Source organism: Amblyraja radiata, chromosome 1 (genome assembly GCF_010909765.2).
Source record: "Amblyraja radiata isolate CabotCenter1 chromosome 1, sAmbRad1.1.pri, whole genome shotgun sequence".
Lineage (NCBI taxonomy): Eukaryota > Metazoa > Chordata > Chondrichthyes > Rajiformes > Rajidae > Amblyraja > Amblyraja radiata.
In genome coordinates this window covers 149,018,385-149,042,661 of record NC_045956.1, presented here as the reverse complement: position 1 = coordinate 149,042,661, position 24,277 = coordinate 149,018,385, and the positions used below count along the sequence as shown (strand labels likewise).

General features: G+C 40.4%; 1 protein-coding gene across 6 annotated transcripts in view; it reads right to left on the bottom strand.

Annotated features, from left to right (window-relative positions):
• Positions 1-3,428: 3,428 nt before the first annotated feature.
• Positions 3,429-24,277, bottom strand: part of cntfr (ciliary neurotrophic factor receptor) — a 327,137-nt gene continuing 306,288 nt past the window's right edge. For all 6 annotated transcript variants that reach the window (XM_033032525.1, XM_033032497.1, XM_033032521.1 and 3 more), the window contains 3 exons: positions 20,823-21,006; positions 18,871-18,988; positions 3,429-4,471 (listed from right to left, as the gene is read on the bottom strand). In XM_033032525.1, coding sequence (XP_032888416.1) covers position 4,471; positions 18,871-18,988; positions 20,823-21,006 — 303 coding nt within the window. In that variant the 3' untranslated portion in view covers positions 3,429-4,470. The remainder of the gene's footprint in view (positions 4,472-18,870; positions 18,989-20,822; positions 21,007-24,277) is intronic.

The following is a 24,277-nucleotide window of genomic DNA, read 5'->3' as shown; positions in this document are numbered from 1 at the left end:
TGCATAGATCAGTTACCCAGTTGCATTTTAGACATTAGAAGGGACTTAGCGATTACTCACAATGTCTAATTAATTAAGTGTGTCTATTCTTCCTGAAAGTATTATGTTGGAAGTGGAATCTTTAGGCCCCTGAGAAGTGTGTGATACTGTGATCTCATAAGTGAGGCTTTTTGAAGCCGAATGCAGACAATAATGGAAAGGAGTTTTAGATATGAAGGTATTCTGAAGGCTGCATCATCATTCATAACTGTGCGACTGTGAAACTGAAAACACATGCCTCCAGATTCAGGGACAGTTTCTTCCCAGCTGTTCTCAGGCAACTAAATCATCCTACCACATCCAGAGAGCAATCCTGAACTATGATCTTAGTGACCATCGGACTATCTTAGATCGGACTTTACTGGCTTTACCTTGCACTAAACTTTATTCCCTTATCATGAATCTACACACTGTAAATGGCTCAATTGTAATCATGTATTGTCTTTCTGCTGACTGGTTAGCACGTAACAAAAGCTTTTCACTGTACCTCGGCCCACTTGATAATAAACTAAACTGAACTGAACTAGCCTAGAGTATCAAAGCAGTCTGAATGAAATGGTCAGTATACATAATTACATTAAACTGAACGCATTTCTTCAGAGTATCTTCCAAGGTCAACAGTTTATTTCTGTTAAGGGGGTGCCATTAGTCTTTATCGATGGAACTGATGCACTACAATGCAGAGAACTATATTCTGCACTCTGTATCTTCTCGTTTGTTCTATGTACTGTTCGACTTGATTGTGTCTATGAATGGGACATTTAATCTGTTTGGAAAATATGCAAAACAAAGATTTTCATTGTACATCGGTAGATGTGACAATAATAAATCTAAACCTAAATCACTAAAAGTCATCTCACACCTGGCAATGTTTTAATAGAATAAGAAGTCTTCATCATTGGCTCTTATGCGGGAAACTAATGATATGAACTTAGGAAGTGACTTTAGACAGAAAACATCAGGATGGTTGAGGATGTTCAATATACTCTTCAAATTATCACCATTCCTTTTATTCATTTCCTTTCATGACAAGGCTTTGTAGCCTTGATTTATGTAGAGTTTACTTAGTGCTTAATATGGTAACATTTAGTTGGTAAGCCCCTGAATTATCAGTTTTTCAGCTGTGCTAAAAAAATCTTCCAGATTCCCTCCTGCTGTGTAGTCAGCAAGGCAACACGTTTATTGTTGTTAATATAAACTGGATATATGGGATGTTGATGACGTTCATGATGTGAGTACCCTTCCAATTCATGAAGAGCGATGAGAACCTGAAGACCAACATGAGTGAAGTCTATCACTACCCAGGCACGGACCCCAATATCCTCGCATACCCTCATGGATACTCTGCCTAATGATCTCTGCCAAGGAAAATGGGTCTCGCTAACTCGAAAAGCATTATCAGTGAACTCCCTAAAGATACAGCACTATATGATCCACTGCTACTGTCTGAAGTGATCTGAAGATTAGGAAGTTAATGATGATAGTGATCTTCACCTTTTAGGCAGAGAAGTTCAAGCAGAGGTCCATGCATGGAGCTCAGCTTACCTACAGTTACAGCTCAGTTACCACTGATATAAAAAAATAACCAGTAGCCTTACGCATTGCTCTTTGGAGAGTTGTAAGAACATTGTACCCTCTTTAAGAGAAAGACCTTTCTCCGCCCCCCTTCTCTCTTGGCCCATAATCAGAAATGCCTGTCCAATAGATCTCTTTGGGTATAAATGCTATAGGTGTGATAGAAAAATAGGTTAGAGAGTGGGGGAGGGGTGGGGAGAGTTGCTTTTCTGATTAGGGGGGGCATGACGACAAAGCTCAAAGAAGATATTTTGGGGGAATTGTCCTGTGAGGCTATGTGGGTAGAACTCAGAGGTCCCCAGAAAAAGGTGCTTGACATGCTGGTCTTCATTGGGAAGGGCACTGAGTGCAAAGGTTAGCACATCATGTTGCAGCTGCACCGGTTATTGGTGAGACCACACTTGGAGTATTGTGTGCAGTTCTGGTTGTCCAGCTATAGGAAGGATGTCACTTAATTGGAAAGAATGCAGAAGAGATTCAACGCATGCAGGCTTGTGTTATGGAGAGAGGTTGGATAGACTCTGACTGTTTTCTTTGGAACGTAGGTGGCAGAGAGGTGTACAAGATCATCAGGGGCATGGCTAAAGTGAACACCCACAGTGGTTTGTCCAGGAGAGAGAATGTTAAAGGGACACAGGCTTAAGGTGAGAGGGGAGTGATTTAAGACGGACTTTTGAGGCTCAGATGGTAGTCTGTATCTGCAATGAGCTGCCAGAGGAAGCTATAAACACAAATAAAATTGATTTTCAAAAGACATTTGGGCAGATATATGATTAGGAAGGGTTCTTCAGCCTCAGTGCCAAATGGGACCCCAGGATGTCAACTTGGTTGAACTTGAACAAGTTGTACCAAGGGTCTCTCTCCATGCTGTATAATGTGAAGACCCGATGATTAGTGAAATAGCAAGGGGCCTTACCCAAAGTCGCTGCACAGGATCAAGTGGCCTCCTACTGGCAGTTTTCAAAGTGCAGCAAATATGAAAAGACCAAGAAGTACTTTAAATCATATAATTGCAACACATTTAGCACTATGAATGAAGATAGACACAAAAAGCTGGAGTAACCCAGCGGGTCAGGCAGCATCTCTGGAGAGAAGGAATGGGTGATATTTCTTCAGACTGAAGAAGGGTCTCGACCCAAAACGTCACCCATTCCTTCTCTCCAGAGATGCTGCCTGTCCCGCTGCGTTACTCCAGCATTTTGTGTCTATCTTCGGTTTAAACCAACATCTGCAGTTTCTTCCTAGCACTATGAATGTATGGTTCAAGTGATTGCCCAAGAACGCATCTCAACACGAAAAGCGTAATCCAATTTCTGCTCCAATGCTTATAATGAGCATTGCACAATGGATAATGTCATCTAATGCCTACACTATGAATCAACCATCTTACATTTATTAACGTGTTATGCACTCGGAAACGCCTTACACATGATGCAAATTGCATGGTTCATGTAGAAAGACACAGTTTACATATTGAGCCTTTAAAAATTAATTGTACCGTAATGTAAAACACAGTACTCGCAATCCAATTTATAGGCCACTGCACACTTTTCGAAATAACACATGGCTCAAAGCTTCCATTAATTATGTTATTTAAAATTGGACTTGATTTGTATAATTATAAAATATTATTAAATAAATGTTGTTGAACTTGATTTTGACTGGACAGAAATTAGATTTGATAAGCGCATTTATCATGCCATTTCAAATGGGTGTACCAAGCATAGTAATAGGTACTAACTACACACAGAACCTTGGCAATAAAACAAATTATTTTATATTCAAGAACACACCTTTGTTAAATGACCCTTTTCTAACAAGTGTTATTTTGTTTTAATCAAAAAAAAATCTGATTCTAATACTTACAATGGTCTAATTCTAACACTTAACCACTACTTGTTAAATAAGTCATTTTTGAATTTTAACGATAAATTGTTAACTTCTTTAAAGAAGAAATTTGAGGACTGAGCTACTGATTTCAATAAAAATTAATTCCATGGTAATTGAAAGGTAGCAGAGAACCTATGATTTCCCTGCACAACTAAATTTAACTGCGTCAAGTTTATGTAGGTGGCACTCTTGGACAGTATGTGAAAAGTTAAATTGATCCCTTTTATGTTTTTGTTCTTTTTAATTGTTATTTAAGGAAAGATAATAATCAAGATATGTGCTTTTTTAAAACACAACAGAATCTTCTATTGTCATAACTGAATAGCATACAAATGTCTTCCAGTAAAAAAAAACAATGCAGTCCGTCACAGGCAATTTAGGGCATAATGTTCATAGTGGAGCAAGACATCCCATCATTTGATATCAGCCATAAGTACAAAACATTGTTTCAAACCAATTGTAATAAACCTACTGACCACAATTCTCACACTCAAAATTTCACAGTGCTGTCACGAACAGTAAACCATCATCTATTGGCAACTGCCCTCACTAAACAGATGCCTGTATTTCGGAAAGCAGAGCATTGTGGAAAAAGGTCATGGAGATCACGGTGTCTTTGGCATGATGATTTAGCTGTATGTGATTGGTTTTGTTCACATTCATTTTTTTTTTTGGAAAATATTTCCCTCACCAGATGCAAGATTAAATGGTATTCATTTTTGCCCTTCAAAGAAAATACTTCAGCGTGATGGTGTGTCCAGTCGAGATCCATGCTTTTGCTTTCCTTCTGTTAATGTGTCCGTGTTCTGTGAACTTTCACAGGGATCTGAGCTTCGCATTCCGAGGAGTTATTTTTGGGAATCATGTTGAAAAGGGAGATGCATTGGATCCATCACATGTGCAAAATAAAAAGCACGGATTCTCATAACTGCTTTTGTCTTTTACTACAGATACACAAAGTAACGGTCTGTTGAAACACAAAATAAAAACGCATTAGAAATATTTTCAATGCAAAAATGCATTTCAAAATTCATTCTCACTTTAAAAGCAGTGTAACAATTGCATTCAGTCCCTTCTCTAAGACATTCCCCAGTTATCCCAGCAAGCATTTTTCTACAATAATTACAATACCAACGACCGATCATGCATTAATTATTCATTAGCACCTGAGAGGTTGACCTTTCGGAAGCTGCTGAATATAACGTTTGTGCCATTAATAATTTATATGGTAAAAGCAGCAAATTCATAATATAGGTTCTTCTTTCAGGAGTGGTCAGTTTCTATATTTAGATTTGTAAAATATTCTGTCACATAAAAAAAGATGTATTTTATTGCACCTGCATGATAATAAACACCCATCTGAATTTGTTTTTCTATCTCCCCTTGACCAGGAGATGAACATTTAAATGCCCATTTCCAGACAAAGGTCATAAGGACATAAGAAACAGGATTAGAATTAGGCAAGTCTACTCTGCCATTTAATCATGGCTGATCTATCTCTCCCTCCTAACCCCATTCTCCTGCCTTCTCCCCTTAGCCTCTGGCACCTGTACTAATCAAGAATCTATCTATATCTGCCTTAAAAATATCCACTGACTTGGCCTCCACAGCCTACTGTGGCAAAGCTGTAATTTCATCCAATTGTTCACTCATCACTCGTGCAATTTTATATTTTAGAAGTTACATTTTATGTAAAGTTTGGTCTATTATTATGGTTGTTATAGCAGATTGGTATTTATAAATCATAGGGGAAACTGCGTGACATTGTGAGATCATCTGGTCACAGAAGGTAGTGGGTATGTGGAACGAAGAGGTAGTTGATGCAGGAACAACAACAACATTAAAAACATTTGCACAGGTACATGGATAGGAAAGGTTTAAACAGAGATCTGTCAGAAGGAACTGCAGATGCTGGTTTATACCGAAGATAGACCCGTGAGTATGATTAAGGGTTCCAACCCGAAACGTCACCCATCTTTTTTCTCCAGAGATGCTGCCTGACCCGTGGAGTTACTCCAGCACTCTTTGTCTATCAAGGTTTAGATGTATATGGGCCAAATGTGCACAGGTGGGACTAGGTAGATGGGGTATCATGGTTGTCAAGGGCAAGTTGGGCCGAAGGGCCTTTTCTGTGTTGTATTACTCCATGACTCTACGGAGCAACAAACCATTTTTGGTGGCACTGAATCAATTAAAAATTGTTGAAAGGTTTATAGTGTTCCTGCAGCTGATCGTTACATGGTGGGAAGATCACGGAAAGCTTTGAATTAGCCACGCTCCCACCAAGTACTTTGCATCAAGAGATAACGTTTTTTTCCCCATTCTTATTTTGTTGCAAATGATTTATTTTCTAAACATTGTGGCTTTTTTCAATTCATCCCATAAAATGATGAGCAAGCTATCATTTCCCTGACTTTGAAAACCCTGCTGTAACCTTCTCCTGAGACAGCAGAATGTCTATAATTTTATTGACACACATATCCAGGGGACATGTGGCAAATCCCTTGCATGGATATATTAATTAAAGTTGACGCTGACAAATTATTGACTTGCTTAGGAGATTAGGCAAAGAATAGGAATAACGGCGAGACATTCTAATTGACAGGATGTGGTGAGTGGCATCTCAGAAGAATCAACCTCAAAGGTTCTTTGTGATTTTACAGGATTCATTAAAAGGAAAGGCACATTTGCAGCTTTGCTGATGACACAAGATTTGTGACACTATAAGACTTGTGGATGAAAGCATAACATAATGATGTTGATAGTTTTATCAAACAAACAAAATCACGAGAGGAATTTGATAAAGGAACTCAAGGTAAAGGAGCCATTAGGAGGTAGTGACTATAATATGATGTTTTAATCTACAATTTGATAGGGAGAAGGGAAAATTGGAAGTGTCAGTATTATAGTTGAGCTAAGGGGACTATGGAGGCATGAAAGAGGAGCTGGCCAAAATTGACTGGAAAAAGACACTAGCAGGGATGACAGTGGAACAACAATAGTTAGTATTTCTGGGAATAATACAAAAGGTGCAGTGTCAGTTCATTTCAAAGAGGAATAAAAATTCTAAGGGGAGTAAGAGGCAACCGTGGCTGAGAAGGGAAGTCAAGGACAATATAAAAATATAAGAGAAGAAGTATAACATAGCAAAAATGAGCGGGAAGCCAGAGGATTGGGAAACGTTTAAAGGGCAACAGAAGATAACTAAATAGACAATACGGGTTGAAAAGATGAGGTACGAAGGTAAGCTAGTGAAGAATATAAAGGAGGATAGTAAAAGCTTCTTTAGGTATGTGAAGAGGAAAAAATTAGTTAAGACGAATGTGGGTCCTTTGAAGACAGAAATGGGTGAATTTATTATGGGGAATCAGGAAATGGCAGACGAGTTGAACAGGTACTTTGGATCTGTCTTCACTAAGGAAGACACAAACAATATCCCAGATGTACTAGTGGCCAGAGGTCCTAGGGTGACAGAGGAACTGAAGGAAATTCACATTAGGCAGGGAATTGTGTTGGGTAGACAGGGTCTGATGGTCTGCATCTTAGGGTATTTAAGGATGTGGCTCTAGAAATCGTGGACACATTGGTGATCATTTTCCAATGTTCAATAGACTCAGGATCAGTTCCTGTGGATTGGAGGGTAGCTAATGTTATCTCACTTTTTAAGAAAGGACGGAGAGAGAAAACAGGATAATCCATGTACGACTGCAGACCTTGCACTTAACACTCCGATAGCGCAACGATGTGTACAGCAATGGGGAGCCACTATATAGCATAAGGACACGAAAGATTAAGTGGTGTGGAAGCTGCTGGAGTCAATTATAAATGATTAAATAGCGACACATTTGGAGAGCAGTAACAGGATCGGTCCGAGTCAGCATGGATTTATGAAGGGGAAATCATGTTTGACTAATCTTCTGGAATTTTTTGAGGATGTAACTAGGAAAATGGACAAGGGAGAGCCAGTGGATGTAGTGTACCTGGATTTCAGAAAGCATTTGCCCCCACATAGGAGATTAGGTGGAGGCAGGTTCTCTGGATGCTTTCAAGAGAGAGCTAGATAGGGTTCTTAAAAATAGTGGAGTCAGGGGATATGGGGAGAAGGCAGGAATGGGGTACTGATTGGGGATGATCAGCCATGATCACATTGAATGGCGGTGTTGGCTCGAAGGGCCAAATGGCCTACTCCTGCACCTATTGTCTATTGTCTATTAGTGGGCAAAATTAGAGCACATGGTATTGGCGTTAGGGGACTGACATGCATAGAAAATTGGTTGGCAGACAGGAAACAAAGAGAAGGGATTAACGGGTCCCTTTCAGAATAGCAGGCAGTAACTAATGGGGTACCGCAAGGCTCGATGCTGGGACCACAGCTATTTACAATATACATTAATGATTTAGATGAAAAGGGATTAATAATTAGCAAATTTGCAGATGACACAAAGCTGGGTGGCAGTGTGAACTGCGAAGAGGATGCAGGGTGACTTGGACAGATTGGGTGAGGTTGTGAGGTTATCCACTTTGGTGGCAAGAACAGGAAGGCAGATTATTATCTGAATGGTGTCAAGTTAGGAAAAAGGGAAGTACAATGAGATTTGGGTATCCTTGTACATTAGTCACTGAAAGTAAGCATGCAGGTACAACAGGCACTGAAGAAAGCAAATGGCATGTTGGCCTTCATAACAAGAGGAGTTGAGTACAGGAGCAAAGAGGTTCTTCTGCAGTTGTACAGGGCCCTGGTGAGGCCACACCTGAAGTATTGTGTGAAGTTTTGGTCTCCAAATTTGAGGAAGGACATTCTTGCTATTGAGGGAGTGCAGCGTATGTTCACAAGGTTAATTCCCGGGATGACGGGACTGTCATATGTTCGAAGAATGGAGCGACTGGGCTTGTATAGACTGGAATTTGACAGGATGAGAGGGAATCTTATAGAAACATATATGATTATTAAGGGATTGGACACGCTAGAGGCAGGAAACATGTTCCCGATGTTGGGGGAGTCCAGAACCAGGGGCCTCAGTTTAAGAATAAGGGTAGGCCATTTAGAACGGAGATTTTCACTCAGAGTTGTGAATCTGTGGAATCTCTGCCTCAGAAGGCAGTGGAGGCTGTTTCTCTGGATGTTTTCAAGAGAGAGTTAGTTAGAGCTCTTAAATATAGCGTAATCAAGGGATATGGAGAGAAGGCAGGAACGGGGTACTGATTGTGGATGATCAGCCATGATCAATGTGAATGGAGGTGCTGGCTTGAAGGGCTGAATGGGTTACTCCTGCACCTATTGTCTATCGTCTATTGTTTATGGTCTATTGTCAATTGAATAGATCGGGTGGACGCACAGTCTCTTGCCCAGAGTAGTGGAATCAAGAATCATAGTAAATCTTTAAAATATGTATAAAAAACCTAAAATGGCAGAGGTCCAAAGAGACTTCAGTTTATCGTGCAGCATTTGATGTTCAGGGAGTGGTCTCAACTTTGGATAAACAAATAAAAATTGGGTTATCACTCTGCAAAACACCACTGTTAGCACTCAGGTTAGCAGGGGTGGGTGATTCAGAACTTCCATTTGTCTGTCACTTTCATTATCCATCCCACTTCTGTATAAAATCATGAGAGGAATAGATCGGGTAGATGCACAGAATCTCTTGCCCAGACAATTGTCCCAGGATTTTTCTTTATTTATTTAGTTTACTGTTAGGATTACAAACAATTATTATAAAAATGTCTGAGGAGGGGGGGGAAATATTCATTCTTCCTTATGAATTTCTACAGCCTTTTTTTCCTCAGCATGGGATATTTTCTTTCTTGTCTGGAAACAAATCTTTATTATGTGAAGTAGTTGCATTTTTCCTGCCAATGAAAACTCTTCTTGCATTTTAAGCCACAGTGGCATAAACTTGTATTGAGTGCTGCTTTCTTCTACCCAACATTTTCCCTCGATTTCCTGGAGGTGGTGTAGTGGCCTTCATAAACAGCAAAGCTTATGATCAAGTGGAAATTAGATCAGAGTGCACCGTCCCAGCAGTGAACTGGCTCAGAACCCTGACCTCAAGCCTACTAAATACCTTGGGGATGAATTAAAAACAAAACTATTTGAAAAGGCAGCTCTATCATGAACTAGGAGCTTGTTTGCACTGTGTTTGCAGAAGGAGTAGGTGAAGATGGAAATACACCGGAAACTGTGTTTCTCCAGGAGATGGAGGGAACTGGCAGCCCTATAAATCTTATGATACCCATGCTACAGAATATATGTTGTACCAAGGGGATTATAAAATAAATCCAATTTTTCGTCGGTTTTGTTCGTGGTCCAAAACTCACTGTGCTAGATCAAGGCAGTTTGACGAGTCACTGTTGTTTAAACAAAATAGCTATCTCATTTTTAACCTTTCAAGCACTAAATGACCTGAAAGAAATACATAGTAGCTTCTTCTATTTTTGAATTTCTTGCCATGCCCGAAATTCCTATAAGAAAACATATTATGGAGGATAATATATCCTCGTAATTTTTTATCAATTTAAATAACATACCAAAATCACAGTGAATGCATCCTGAGCACATTGTTTATGTAGTGATAGAGGATCAAATGACCATCTAGATGTTTAATCCTCTAGATGTTTAAATCACCAATTTATATTACTTCTCTATTCACGTCACTTATTCTTGCTAAAGCAAAAGTATAATGTTTTTGAGTCTGTGAGGGCATCAGGATTACATTAGAAATGGCTAAAATAGCCCACACAGGATCTCATATCTGCTCTACCTCCACTTTTGCATCCCCTAAATACTTTACAAAAATCTAAGATTTGCATTCTGAATATACTCACTCATATGCTGATTAGGAAGAAAAATCTGAGGATTCAAAGCCCTCTAAAATAATCTTATTCCAATTGGCATTTTAATCCTTTCGATAGCTGCTCTCTCAGGATGAAGGTGTGTGGTGAAGAGTAAATTTATTTACTTAGATGGAGATGGTTGTCCCAGAAATTTCTGCTTTTTTGATCTTCTAACCATAAAACAGCCATTTCGCCCGTGTAAGATCTTGCATGTTTAAATGACCTCTCATCATTTTAAAGACCACTGGGTATATCTCCATCCTCTTGAATCTTTCCATATAAAGAATCTTCACATCTAGTAATCAATCTGTTACTATCTTTAAGGCAGGTATATATTTCAGAAGAATTCGACCATTTGGCCCATCAAGTCTTCTCCGCCATTCAATCATGGATGATCTAGCTTTCCCTCGTTACCCTATTCTTGTGCTTTTTCCCCATAACCCCTTTCTTTTGATTTGGAAATCAAAACTGTTCTGTATCCAACTCATCACTTTCAAAACACAGAAAGGTTTGTATCATGTGTGCCTGGTTTGCCCTTTCTCTGGGTTTTATATTTTTCTTGGTTTGTACATCATTCAACTACCTTAAATGTATAAATTACAGTGGCAGACAGTTTCTCAAAGCATTGAGAACGATCTGCATTGCCATACTGGAGTCACATGAAGGGATATTAGGTTTAGTGATTCGTAAAGTATATCAGTGAATCACTTTCAATATTGTAACAAGCTGGCAGTGTTCATGATTTCAGGTAATTCATTGCATTCATATTCATAACTTGCCATCAATTCATGATTTTTGTCACCCTGCTAAAGGAAAGATGTTGTTAAACTGGAAAGAATGCAGAGAAGATATACAAGGATGTTGCCCAGACTCGAGGGCCTGAGTTATAGGGAGAGGATGGGCAGGCTAGCACTCTATTCCTTAGAGCAGGAGTCTTTTACCCAGAGTAGAGGAATCAAGAACTAGAGGTCAGAGGTTTAAGGTAGAGAGGGAAAAAGATTTAATGGGAACCTGAGCGGCAACTTTTTCACACAGAGGGTGGTGGGTATATGGCATGAGCTGCCAGAGGAGGTAGTTGTGCCAGGCAATATAACGCCATTTTTAAAGATTATTAAGATTTGCAGAAAATATTTCCATTCAGATTTAGGCACCTGCCAATGACACCAGGAAGAAAATAGCAGAAAGCAAAACTCAACAAAATAACCGAAAAAAATTTGCTGAAAATATGCTTCTGATCACAAAAGAAACAAATCTAATATTTCAGGTTAACAATCTTTCAATCAGGAATAGGCATAAATATAAATCTTGAGGAGACGAGCAGCATTTCTTCCAGGAGTTTTCTGGGCTCATAAGTGGGACAAATTACACCCTGATACATATAACACTAGTAACAGATTTTGTTTTAATCGACCTAAATTGCCTAATTTCTCTCACCACTGCTGCTGACTCACTTACTGAGTATTTCAAGTTTTTTCTATTTTATTTTACTAGGCCACTCAAGCCTTGTCATCAAATATGATTATGGATAATATATACTGGCATCAACTTCTCTTCTGTGGCACTTCTCCATAACTTTCAAGTTCTCCTCACTCTCTGGTTTCAATTCATCGGGCAAGTTCATAGAGGGTCAATCAACAATGAAGCCCAAATTTGCATGCCAGCATCAGTCTGCTTAGTCTTGTTTTACTGGTGAACATATATCGTGCTTCCCTTCACAATTTGGTCAAAATATCTCCATGTGGTTCCTCCTTGTAAAGGGTGAATCACAGTCCTAGTTTCAATTGCTATTCTGGGTCGGCTTTTGCATTGTGAACCAACACAATGCATCTACTCAGATACATTCATACCAATAAAGTCAATCTGAAGATAGACACAAAATGTTGGAGTAACTCAGCAGGACTGACAGCATCTCTGGAGAGAAGGAAAGGGTGACGTTTCATTAGACAATATACAATAGGTGCAGGAGTAGGCCATTCGGCCCTTCGAGCCAGCACCACCATTCACTGTGATCATTACTGATCATCCACAATCAGTAGCCCGTTCCTGCCTTCTCCCCATATCCCCCAACTCCGCTATCTTTCCGACAGGTCTGAAGAATGGCCATAACCCAAAACGTCACCCATTCTTTCTCTCCAGAGATGCTGCCTGTCCCACTGAGTAACTCCAGCTTTTTGTGTCTATCTTCAGTTTAAACCAGCATCTGCAGTTCCTTCCTACACAAGTCAATCTGAAGACCAGGAACGCAGGAGCTCATGGCGTTTGGAGGTGGGAATAATGGGAAGGGGACTGTACAATCCTGCCTTCTACCATCACCTTGTTTGGTCTTTGAATGAAATGGCTGTTACCCTCAGATGAGAGTATTAGTAAATTCTGATGAAGGCTGGGACCACATATAGTCAATTTTGTTATAGGCCGATGCAAGTTCTTCTGTAGTCAAACTTTCACAATGGCTTCACATACGGATGTCTTCAATTGATTAGGGTTCAAGAATCATGGAATTGTGAGTCTGCTGTCACACATTGGCCAAACCAGTAAAACATGGCTGCTTTTTTCTCCTAACAGAGAGTAACTAACCAGATTTCCTTTTTAAAATGTCATTACAGAAGTTCCATGGTCACAATATCTAATACTAACTCTAAACTCCAGATTTATTTCATTACACAGCTGCAAGATGGAATTTGAACTCTGGTTCATGCATCTTGGTTTAACCAATATCAAGCGTCAGCAACAATGAAATAACAGTGATATATCTTTAAGTCATGATCTTGGTCCTTGCAATACAATTAGGGAATCTTTGAGATTATGTGACAGATTGATTCAAATAAATAATCTAGACTAAATAACTGTAAATTCTACCTGTATGTCCTTCTAACAACAGTTCTTTGCAGCATTTCCTGTTGTTCATTTCTCCCAAGTAGATCTCACCAGCTGCTCCAGCTGTGCTTTGCGCAGCGCACATATATAAGAAAAAAAATTACCAGTGGAATGTTGTCAGCTGCAGCAGTACATAGCTGCATTGTCAACAACCACTTGCGTAACTATTTTCTCACAAGTATTAACATATAGTTTCCAGTAATGTTTTTAATCCGGTGGGTTTTTTGTGCGGAGAATTCTGCAAAGCAGTAATCCCTATGCGGATGAAAAAGCTTTCATAGGTTGCAACACATAAACATATGTCCATTTTTCATTAGGTTAAATTTATGAAGGTAACTTCCAGCACATTTTAAAGTAAAATCTTGAAAGAATTTTGATGAAGATAGCTAAATGCAGCATTAAGAGTGAATTGACTTATCGCTGATACATTTGCATAAGTTAGAAAGTCAAAATTATAAAACTTTCACAAAATAAAACTTTCAGCATTCTGGTTGCTTACATCTTTAAGTTACTATCTTCAACTCCTTGATATTGGTTAAACCCTCTAAAAATTATTTTAATATCCAACTCCCCAGTTTATTCCTTTATCTCCTGCAATGTATTGTCTCTTCTGCACCTCCTATAAACTGCCGCATGAAATAGAGAGTGAAGCCCACTGCTTAGCAGCAAGAAGCAAAAAGGAGAAATGAATGGAATAATTTGTGTAACAGGAAATTATACACTCCATTTTTTAATTCAGCTATTAGATAAAAGTGTATGTAAACTGACTACTTTCCTATTGTTTGATAAACCTTGGGAGGATGAAATCTGCTTTCATTGATGCGACCCATACATAACTCAGCGGTTAACTTTTAACTGCCCATTGATAAGCCACCCAGTTAAGGGGCAAACAGTGAATCATTAATAGGCCTTTGTAGTGATAAATGAAAAAAACATGAAAATTACCCTCCATTGTAGAAGAAGGAAAGAAAGAGAGAAAGACAATCCAAACAGAAGAGGCAGAAATGGAAAATCGAACTGAATATGTTGGGGGAGGAGACTGAAATGAGAAAGGAAGACAACAGATACTTTGCTCAACAGCAAATGCATAAAAAGGGCACTTGTATCTGAACTCACCCATAAAATACCTGAATAGCAGCAAATGAGACAGTTCAGTTTTGAATTATTCTGAAGAATGGCATATGGACTGAGTAAGTCAATAGTAGGAACATGCAAGAGGACAAAGAATATATGTTCATTTCCAAAAATGATGTCTATTAATCTATCTGAAGAGCCTCTTGAGAGGTTAAACGTTGGATAACTATGACACTGATTTTCATCTGATATGGTGGACGTTTCCTATCAATTTATAGTGTGGAAGATTAGTTAGGAATATTCTGCTGAGCAAACCCCCCAAACCCCTTCTATCCCAAAATAAAGGCCGGGATTAACACAATTAATTCCTCCGCTGGTTGGCATCTTTCCACAAGGAAAGGATTCAAAGCTGGTGGCCTCAATGAGTTCTTACTCAACAATAATCTGCTCATTGAAATACACAAAATGCTGAAGCAACTCAGCTGGTCAGAATGTGGATAGGTGACGTTTTGGGTCAATTCAGGATGTTTCAGACTCCTCGGTCTGAAGAAGGGACTCGACTCGAAATGTCACCTATGTCTCCAGAGATGGTGTCTAACCCACTCTAACATTTGTGTCTTTCCTTGGTAAACCAGCATCAGCAGTTCCTTGTTGCTACATTTTAATCTGCTCATCATGTCCCGATAGAAATAACTTTCAACTTTCACACATTAATCTAGATATGAATGGAAGAACTGCACACTAGAGTAGAGAATATGCCTTTGACCTCAAGAGGTTTAATTGAATACTGGTTAACATTGGTTCACTGTTAATAGAAAAGGTACAAAGTAACTCAGCGGGTTACGCAGCATCTCTGGAGAACAGGCAAGTAGTATAACATAGGTAACAATAGGTAAGGTTTCAGGTTGGGACCCTTCTACAGGCTGGTACTCAACCAGAAATGTCACCTATAAATGTTTTGTAGGTATGTTGCCTAAAGGGGCTGTCCCACTTGGGTGACTTAATCCACGAGTTCTGGCGAGTTTGCCCTCGCAGCATGGTTGACATGAGGTCGTAGGAGGTCTTTGAAACTCTCCTTCATGCTCGAGAGTAGTCCCCGTGTACTCGAGGCCTTAGCTAGGTTGCGGCGTATTTTTCAAAATCTTGAAAAATGCCCGCGAGTAAAAAAAGGTTGCCATGGAAAAAAAAAGATATTTTTTTTACTCGTAGGTTTAGTCATAGTAGGTCGTAGTAGGTCGGCATGTTAGTCGTAGGTAATCGAGGGTAGTCGAATGTAGTTGAAGGTAGTCGTAGATAGTCTTCATCATAGTCGAACGGAGGTCGAAGGGGGGTCGAAGCAGATCGAAGGAGGTCGGCTTCACTCTCCACTATTCGGTGTTCAATTTTCCCGAAGTTAGTCATAGCTAGTCGAAGCTAGTCTTCAACAGAATCGAAGGAGGTGGAAGAAGGTCTTCTACATAATCGAAGGAGGTCTTCAGCATGACATTATTTCAAACTCTCCTAAACTCTTCTAAACTCGCCAATTAGGTCACCTAAGTGGGACAGCCCCTTAATCCGCTGAGTTATTCTGGCAATTTGTGGTTTTTTTTTGTAAACCTGAATGGTGTCTAATATTGGTTAACTGTTCCTTTTTCCACGAACTCTGCCTGACCTGCCGAGTGGTCCCAGCATTTTTTACTTTAACAAGGGAAGTAGGGGTGGGTATCAAAAAGTGGCCGAAACAGTATTAATGACAAACCAAACAAAGTAAATAAATAACTCACAAGAGTTCAATATTAATAGTCGCAAATTCTAGTTAAACTGAAAACAATCGATAGAATGTCAGAATTTCTAATACTTTTTTATGGTGTATTACTGGGAAAGAATTTGATGAACAAGTGTAGTAGTTGATAACTCCAGAGATTTGATCAATCACCCCATGCCATGTTAATAAATAGTACCAAGATTCATGAGATTCAACAATGCATTGTGGCATATTCTTATAGTGTTCAACAACCTCACATGGAGATCACATCATGACAAATACCACAAACACACTGCAAATTTTTCATCAATAAGTAATTGCACAACTGATTCTACAGCAACAGAAGCAACAGCAAAATAACTTCTAGTTCAGAAGTTTGCTTTGAGTCCCAATGGAAGTTGATCATGATATGTCCAGAAATACAATCTAGCCAGAGCTGGCACATAGATGCAATTTTCTCTGACACTAATCTATTTGGATGTCATCCCTATGTAGTATACTAAAGCCCCTATCCCACTTAGGCGATTTTTTTCGGCAACCACAGGCGGCTAGGCTGTCGCCACATGGTCTCGGGGTTATGCCTGTATGGTCGTGAGTAGTCTCTTGAAGTCGCCTAAAGAGTCGTAACATTTTACTGTCGCCGCTGGATTTTGAAACGCTCAAACTTTTCGGCGACTGTGGGCTTGACTTAGTTTGTTTTCTCCTGTCGTAGGTGCTGTCGTAGGTTGTCACCAGGATGACATAGGTTGTCGCCAGGTGACGTTGGTCGTAAGGTACCGGCGACTGAATTGTCTTCAGTTGTTGCCGACAGGGTCGTTGCTTGTCGTAGCTTGTCGCGGATGGATGTAGACTGACTTTGGTTGTCGTTGGATGTCGCCAGTGTGGTCGTAGGTTGTCGTAGGTGTGGTTGTAGGTGGACGCCCTAATGGGTTGCCGGTTGTTGGTAGCTTGCCGTTGCTTGACGTCAACTAGGTGGTAGGTTGTCGTAGCTTGTCGTAGATATTGTCGCGGGGGGGTCAAGTCACAGCTTTTTCGGCGACCTGCTACGACTGTGACAGTTGCCTAAGTGGAACAGGCCCTTAAGGATCTTATTTTGTTATGCAGGTTGTTTCTGCCTTCAAATGAGAGCTTTGTATTGCTTCAGGTTATTTACTTTACAAACATGTCATTCAGTTCAGATTTATTGCTCACAGTAGTGCAGTAAGTTAAAGGCCAAATCTCTAAAGTCACTGATAGGACCTTACAGTAAGAACTAAAACAGAAGATATTCATGCTCTGGATTTGTGCCCATCTGATTTTTTATTAGAGATACAGGCCCTTCGCATCACCGAGTCCGCACCAACCAGCGATCCCTGCACATTAACACTATCTTACACACACAAGGGACAATTTACATTTATACCAAGCCAATCAACCTACAAGGCTGTACGTCTTTAGAGTGTGGGAGGAAACCGAAGATCTCGGAGAAAACCCAAACAGTCAGGGGGAGAATGTACAAACTCTGTACAGACAGCACCCGTAGTCAGGATCAAACCCCGGTCTCTGATGCTGCAAGCGTTGTAATGCCCCTGTCCCACTTAGGAAACCTGAACGGAAGCCTCTGGAGACTTTGCGCCCCATCCAAGGTTTCCGTGCGGTTCCCGAAGGTTGTAGGTGATTGCCGGATGTTGCAGGTAGTGGAAGCAGGTAGGGAGACTGACAAAAACCTCCAGGAACCGTACGGAAACCTTGGGTGGGGCGCAAAGTCTCCAGAGGTTTCCTAAGTGGGACAGGGGCATAAGGCAGCAACTCTACCGCTGCACCGCCCTGTGTCAATTATCATAGAAATGAAAATGCTTGCTGAGCTTACCTGAGCCCTCCAATTTCCAAATGTCAGCATTATGCCAATGGAAGTAATTAATTAAATTTATCCATAATGTATGTCATAATTGGACATTCTATAAATCAAAATAATTATTATACAAATACAGGTGCACAACCTTTTATCTGAAATTCCGGAAACCGAAAAGCTCCGAAACCCGGACATTTTTTCCAGGATGTCGTCTGCACACCAAAGCTCGCATTTGGCGCCAAACTTGACCCGAAACGACCCACGGTCAACCCAGGTCTGTACTACTGTAGCGGCTGCCTCCTCCCCGGAGACCGGGGAGACACTTAAACATCTGTAAATCATTGCTTAAATGTTAGTCAGTTAGTTTGGAGGGCTTTTATGTGAAGAGGGGGGGGGGGGGGGGGTGAAGGGGGAAATTTTAATTCTCCAGAGAACTTTAATACTCGATCCCTGGCTCCGCGGCGCTCCAAATCCAGTGCCGCCCGCGGCCGCCCACGCCCACGTCAGCCCCAGGCTCCGGCTATGCTGGGGATGTCGTCGGCACGGCGACCGCCGACAAAGCGCTCAGGGCGCCTTCCCCGCCTCGCCGAGCGCAGCAGTAGGGGACTAAGCATGAAAGTTTTTCACCCTTAACAGCCCCCCCCCCCCCCCATTAACACAAAAAGGCCCCCAAACACTGACTAACACCCTCACCTCATAAAGCCATTGATATTAGCAATGATTCCCACTGTTCGTGTCCCGGGAGGAGGCAGCCGCTCCAGACTTTCCAAGCCGCCCGCGCTACCTACCTAATCTACGTTAAAAATCTTCCATTTCGACATCCGAAAAATTCCGAAATCCGAGAAGTGTCTGCTCCCAAGGCTTTCGGATAAAAGGTTGTGCACCTGTACTTTCATTTAGGTGAGCACCAAGGCAAATTCCTTGTTTGTGAAGACTTGGCCAATAAACGTATTCATTCATTCAATTCCTGTACAAAATGCAGTTGATAAAATTAAGAATCTGTGCATCTTACCAGATAAATAAAACCATGAGCATGCCGAGGAACAAGATCATGGACAATTCCACTTTCGGAGAGTTGTTTTGTCGGTTGGCACTAACGCTTGGAGTTGTACTGGTTAAGATGTCTGAAACTGTTGAAGTAACAAAGGATTTATCAAAGTCATTGAGCTTATATTATTATACATCAATACTTTACATTTGCTGAGGCTTTGTTGTTTTTTATTTGCAACACAGTCAAGCAGTCATGGGCATAAATTTATCATTGTTTGGTAATGCTAAACATGTGCGCAAGTATTAGTTAAGCATTTGGCTCCATTAACTTCAATCGCCATGGGTTTAGCATTGGCAACCAAAGACAGATTTCACCCCAATGAGTTCAAGTCTTAATCCAGGGCAAGGAAGCACTAGTAGAATACTACACAGCCAAAATATTCCCCACTTGCTGTACCCTCTCTTCTAGTGAATATTAAAGATCCCGAGCTAATATTTAAACATAAATATTCCAGTCACAATTTGAGGCACAATTTTGGGAAATTAATTAATACTTATTATACGTTGCGTTTCAAAGTACATCAGGTACTTTTGAAATATGTCTGAAGGATGTGACTAAACATTGTGTAAATTCATGAGTAGGATGGAACTGTAGATGCTGGTTTAAATTGAAGATAGACACAAAATGCTGGGGTAACTCAGCAGGACAGGCAGCATCTCTGAAGAGATGGAACTCTATTCCTACTCTCCAGAGATGCTGCCTGTCCCGCTGAGTTACTGCAGCATTTTGTGTCTACTATATAAATTCATGCTTTCGTTTCTTTTTCTCCTTGCATATAGGTTTGCTTGAGTTAAGGAATTGAGAAAAAGTTATGATATCATTAAATCATTTCTACAACGTGGGTTATAATCAAAATTGCACACTCGGAATATAGTCTGTCAGATTTACTCCTTAAAATCTTTTCAGTCTCTGTCCTCTTCTTAGATCTAAGATATCTATTTTCATGTATTTTGTTATTAACAATATTTGGCATTGAGGAAGGTAGAATTGAGGAAGTTGTCATAGGGGAATGACATAGACTGCCTGAGTAACATGACATATCGCCTTTAACAGTTAGTTATCATTGGCATGGTTTTATGGTAGAACCATAAGGTAGCGTGGCAGTACAACATGCAAAATTTGAAATTCCGTCTATGTGTTGGCAATTCTAAGCATCATCAAAGCGCGAACAGACACGGTTCCCTGACTGGCTCCAGTCATTCTACCATTTCCAGACTGAGAAAATTAGTTAGTATTTTAATGGTAGACACAAAATGCTGGAGTAACTCAGTGGGACAGGCAGCAACTCTGGAGGGAAGGATGGGGCGATGTTTCGTGTCAAGACCCTTCTTCAGACTGATGTCAGGGGAGGGGTTTTGACAAAGAGGCTTCTACCAGGCAAGAGTGAATGTGAATACTGGGTTAAAGTGTGATCCATTATGGTGTACTGCAGTGCTAAGTAATTTATTGGTTTTCAATGTCTCGACTCATAATGAGCAGTAATAGCTTAAGCAAAGTGATGGAGGTTGAAAACCAATCAATGACCAGCCAACGAAAAAGAGGTAAATGCAAAAGTTGGCAACAATAAAGATGGACCCACATGTTATTTGAACAGAATGATAGCAGACCTCAGCATCCTCAGAGGAAAAATAATTATTAAAGATTTCTGCATGGTAAATTCAAAGCCAGGTCTCAAAAATAGAAACACATATTTGCACAAATATGTAAACAATATATTGTTTGTGAATGACAATTTACATGTAAGTGCATGACAGGTGTACACATTGCAATTGGACAAATTCTCCCGACCTCAATAAAAGGATAATATTAAAAACTTGGCCAACCATGTTTTTCATCCTTTAGCTTGGGAAGACTTTCAGGGTTGTAATGGATTTAAATTGGAAAAAAAACTGAACTTCTATATTACAGCATACCATTGTTAATATTTTCTTCAGGCTTGTAATCTGATGCCAATGCAGTCCATGGTGTTGCGTGTACAGCCTTACTCCACTCACTCCAGGTCCCAATCTCACTGTCCTTAGCAGCGACTTGTATAATGTGCTCTTTCCCTTCATACGCATCAGTGATTGTATGAAATGGAACATCAGTCACCTCGACCTAGGAACAACAGAAACAGATCATCAGACAACTATTGACAAGTGATAATGGAAAGAAGCAAAGCAACAATAAAATATATTTCACTTTTGACACTTTTAGGATTGTATCACCCTTTTGAAATACAAGTTTCTCTACATTCCCCTGCAGTAATCCAAATGTCACTTTATAGAAATGGACTCCAATGTATTCATTGTTTGTGCATCAAACTACTGCAACAAGCAATGACATAGTACAGTCAAAATTATCTCATCGCTTGTTTCCTTCAACCTTCATGACATCCAGCATTTAAAGTCTTCTTCACCAACTCAGTTTCACAGTCTCGAAAATGATAATGAAAATATGGAGCCATTTAAATACAAATTTTACTGGTTCACCATTTAAAACATTTCCATGAAAAAATTCCAGTGAATTAATTTAAATGAATAAATTACACATTCAAAGTCTTAAAAATCAAGAAAATTGTTCTAACCTTCACTGCAGAAAGAAAATAGGCATTTTAATGTCTGATGATCTGTTTCTGGGGTTCCTAGGTTAAGGTGAATAATGTTCCATTTCATACAATCGCTGATGCATATGAAGGGAAAGAGCACATTATACAAGTTGATAGAATTGTGGATAGAATTGAGGAGTTGTAAAGGTACGAAGACACTAATGGGAGTTATCTACAGGCCCCCAAACAGTAGCCTAGATATAGGGAGCAAGTTGCAGCAGGAGTTAAAATTGGCATGTAACTAAGGTAATGCCACTGTGGTTATGGGAGATTTCAACATGTAGGTAGACTGGAAAAATCAGGTTGGTTCGGGACCGCAAGAAAGGGAGTTTGTAGAGTGCCTCCGAGATGGATTAGAGCAGTTTATACTGGAGTCTACCACAGAGAAGGCAATTATGGATTTAGTGTTATCTAATGAACCAGATTTAATAAGGGAACTCAAGGTAAAGGAACCACTAGGAGGTAGTGATACGTTTTAATCTGCAATTTGAGAGGGACAAGGTTAAATCAGTAGTGTCCGTGTTGCAGTTGAACAAAAGGGACTATGAAGGCATGAGAGAGCAGCTGGCCAAGGTCGACTGGAAAAGGATCATAGCAGGGATGACAGTGGAACAGCAATGGCAGGAATTTCTGGGCATAATCCAGAAGGTGCAGGATCATTTCATTCCAAAGAGGAAGAAATATTCTAAGGGGAGTAACAGAAGGTAACAAAAAGGGCGATACGGGGTGAAAAGTTGAAGTATGAGGGTAAAGCTGGCCAGGAATATAAAGAAGGATAGTAAAAGCTTCTTTAGGTATGTTAAGAGAAAAAGATTACTAAAGCCAACTGTGGGTCCCTTGAAGGCAGAAACTGGTGAAATTATTATGGGGAGCAAGGAAATGGCAGAAGAGTTGAACAGGTTCTGTCTTCACTAAGGAAGACACAAACAATCTCTGAGATGTACTGGAGGACAGAGGATCTAGGGAGACAGAGGAACTGAAAGAGATTTGCATTAGGCAAGAAATAGTATTGGGTAGACTGATGGGACTGATGGCTGATAAATCCCCAGGTTTGCATCCCATGGTACTTAATGAGGTGGCTCGAGAAATTGTGGACTCATTGGTGATCATTTTCCAATGTTCTATAGATTCAGGATCAGTTCCTGTGGATTGGAGGGTAGCTAATGTAATCCCACTTTTCAAGAAAAGAGCGAGAGAGAAAACGAGGAATTATAGACCAGTTAGCCTGACATCGGTGGCGGGAAAGATGCTGGAGTCAATTATTAAAGAAATAATAACGGCGCATTTGGATAGCAGCAAAAAGATTTGTCCAAGTCAGCATGGATTTATGAAGGGGAAATCCTGCTTGACTAATCTTCTGGAATTTTTTGAGGATGTGACAAGTAAAATGGATGAAGGAGAGCCAGTGGATGTGGTGTCTCTGGACTTTCAGAAAGCCTTTGATAAGGTCCCACACAGGAGATTAGTGGGCAAAATTAGAGCACATGGTATTGGGGGTAGGGTATTGACATGGATAGAGAATTGGTTGCCAGGCAGGAAACAAAGCATAGGAATAAACGGGTCCCTGTCAGACTGGCAGGCAGTGGCGAGTGGAGTGCCGCAAGGCTCGGTGCTGGGGCTCCAACTATTTACAATATATATTTAGATGATGGAATTAAAAGTAACACTAGCAAATTTGCAGATGACACAAAGCTGGGTGGCAGTGTGAACTAAGATAGTGCTATGAGGTTGCTGGGTGACTTGGACAGTTTGAGCGAGTGGGCAGGTGCATGGCAGCTGCAGTATAATGTAGATAAAGGTGAGGTTATTCACTTTGGCGGTAAGAACAAGGAGGCAGATTATTATCTCAATGGTGTCAGATTAGGAAAAAGGGAAGTGCAACGAGACCTGGGTGTCCTTGTACACCAGTCACTGAAAGTAAACATGCAAGTACAGCAGGCAGTGAAGAAAGCTAATGGCATGTTGGCCTTCATAACTAGTGAATTTTAGTATAGGTGTAAAGAGGTCCTTCCGCAGTTGTACAGGGCCCTGGTGAGACCACATCTGGAGTATTGTGTGCAGTTTTGGTCTCCTAATTTGAGGAATGACATTCTTGCTATTGAGGCAGTGCAGCGCAGGTTCACGAGATTGATCCCCAGAATGGCGGGACTGTCATATGAGGAAAGATTGGAATGACTGGGCTTGTATTCACTGGGATTTAGAAGGATGAGAGGATATCTTATAGAAACATATACAATTATAAAAGGACTGGACAAGCTAGATGCAGGAAAAATGTTCCCAATGTTGGGGGACTCCAGAACCAGGGGCCACAGTCTAAGAATAAAGGGGGGGAGGGGCATTTAAAACTGAGATGAGAAAGACTTTTCCACCCAGAGAGTTGTGAATTTGTGGAATTCTCTGACTGGAGAGAATTCAGGCAGTGGAGGCCAATTCACTGGATGCATTTAAAAGTGAGTTAGATAGAGCTCTGGGGCTAGTGAAATCAAGGGATATGGGGAGAAGGCAGGCACGGGTTATTGATTGTGGATTATCAGCCATGATCACAATGAACGGTGGTGCTGGCTCGAAGGGCCGAATGGCCTCCTCCTACACCTATTTTCTATGTTTCTATGTTTCTAATGGGAATGTTGGCCTTATTTTGGACACAATTTCATTCAAAAAAATAACATAAGCCAATTGATCGTATGTCCATATTCAAACTGCTAAATTAACCTTCATAATCAATAGGAACAGTGGAAACCTGGCTCATTGCCAAGTCTCTCTTCTACTCAGATATCTTAG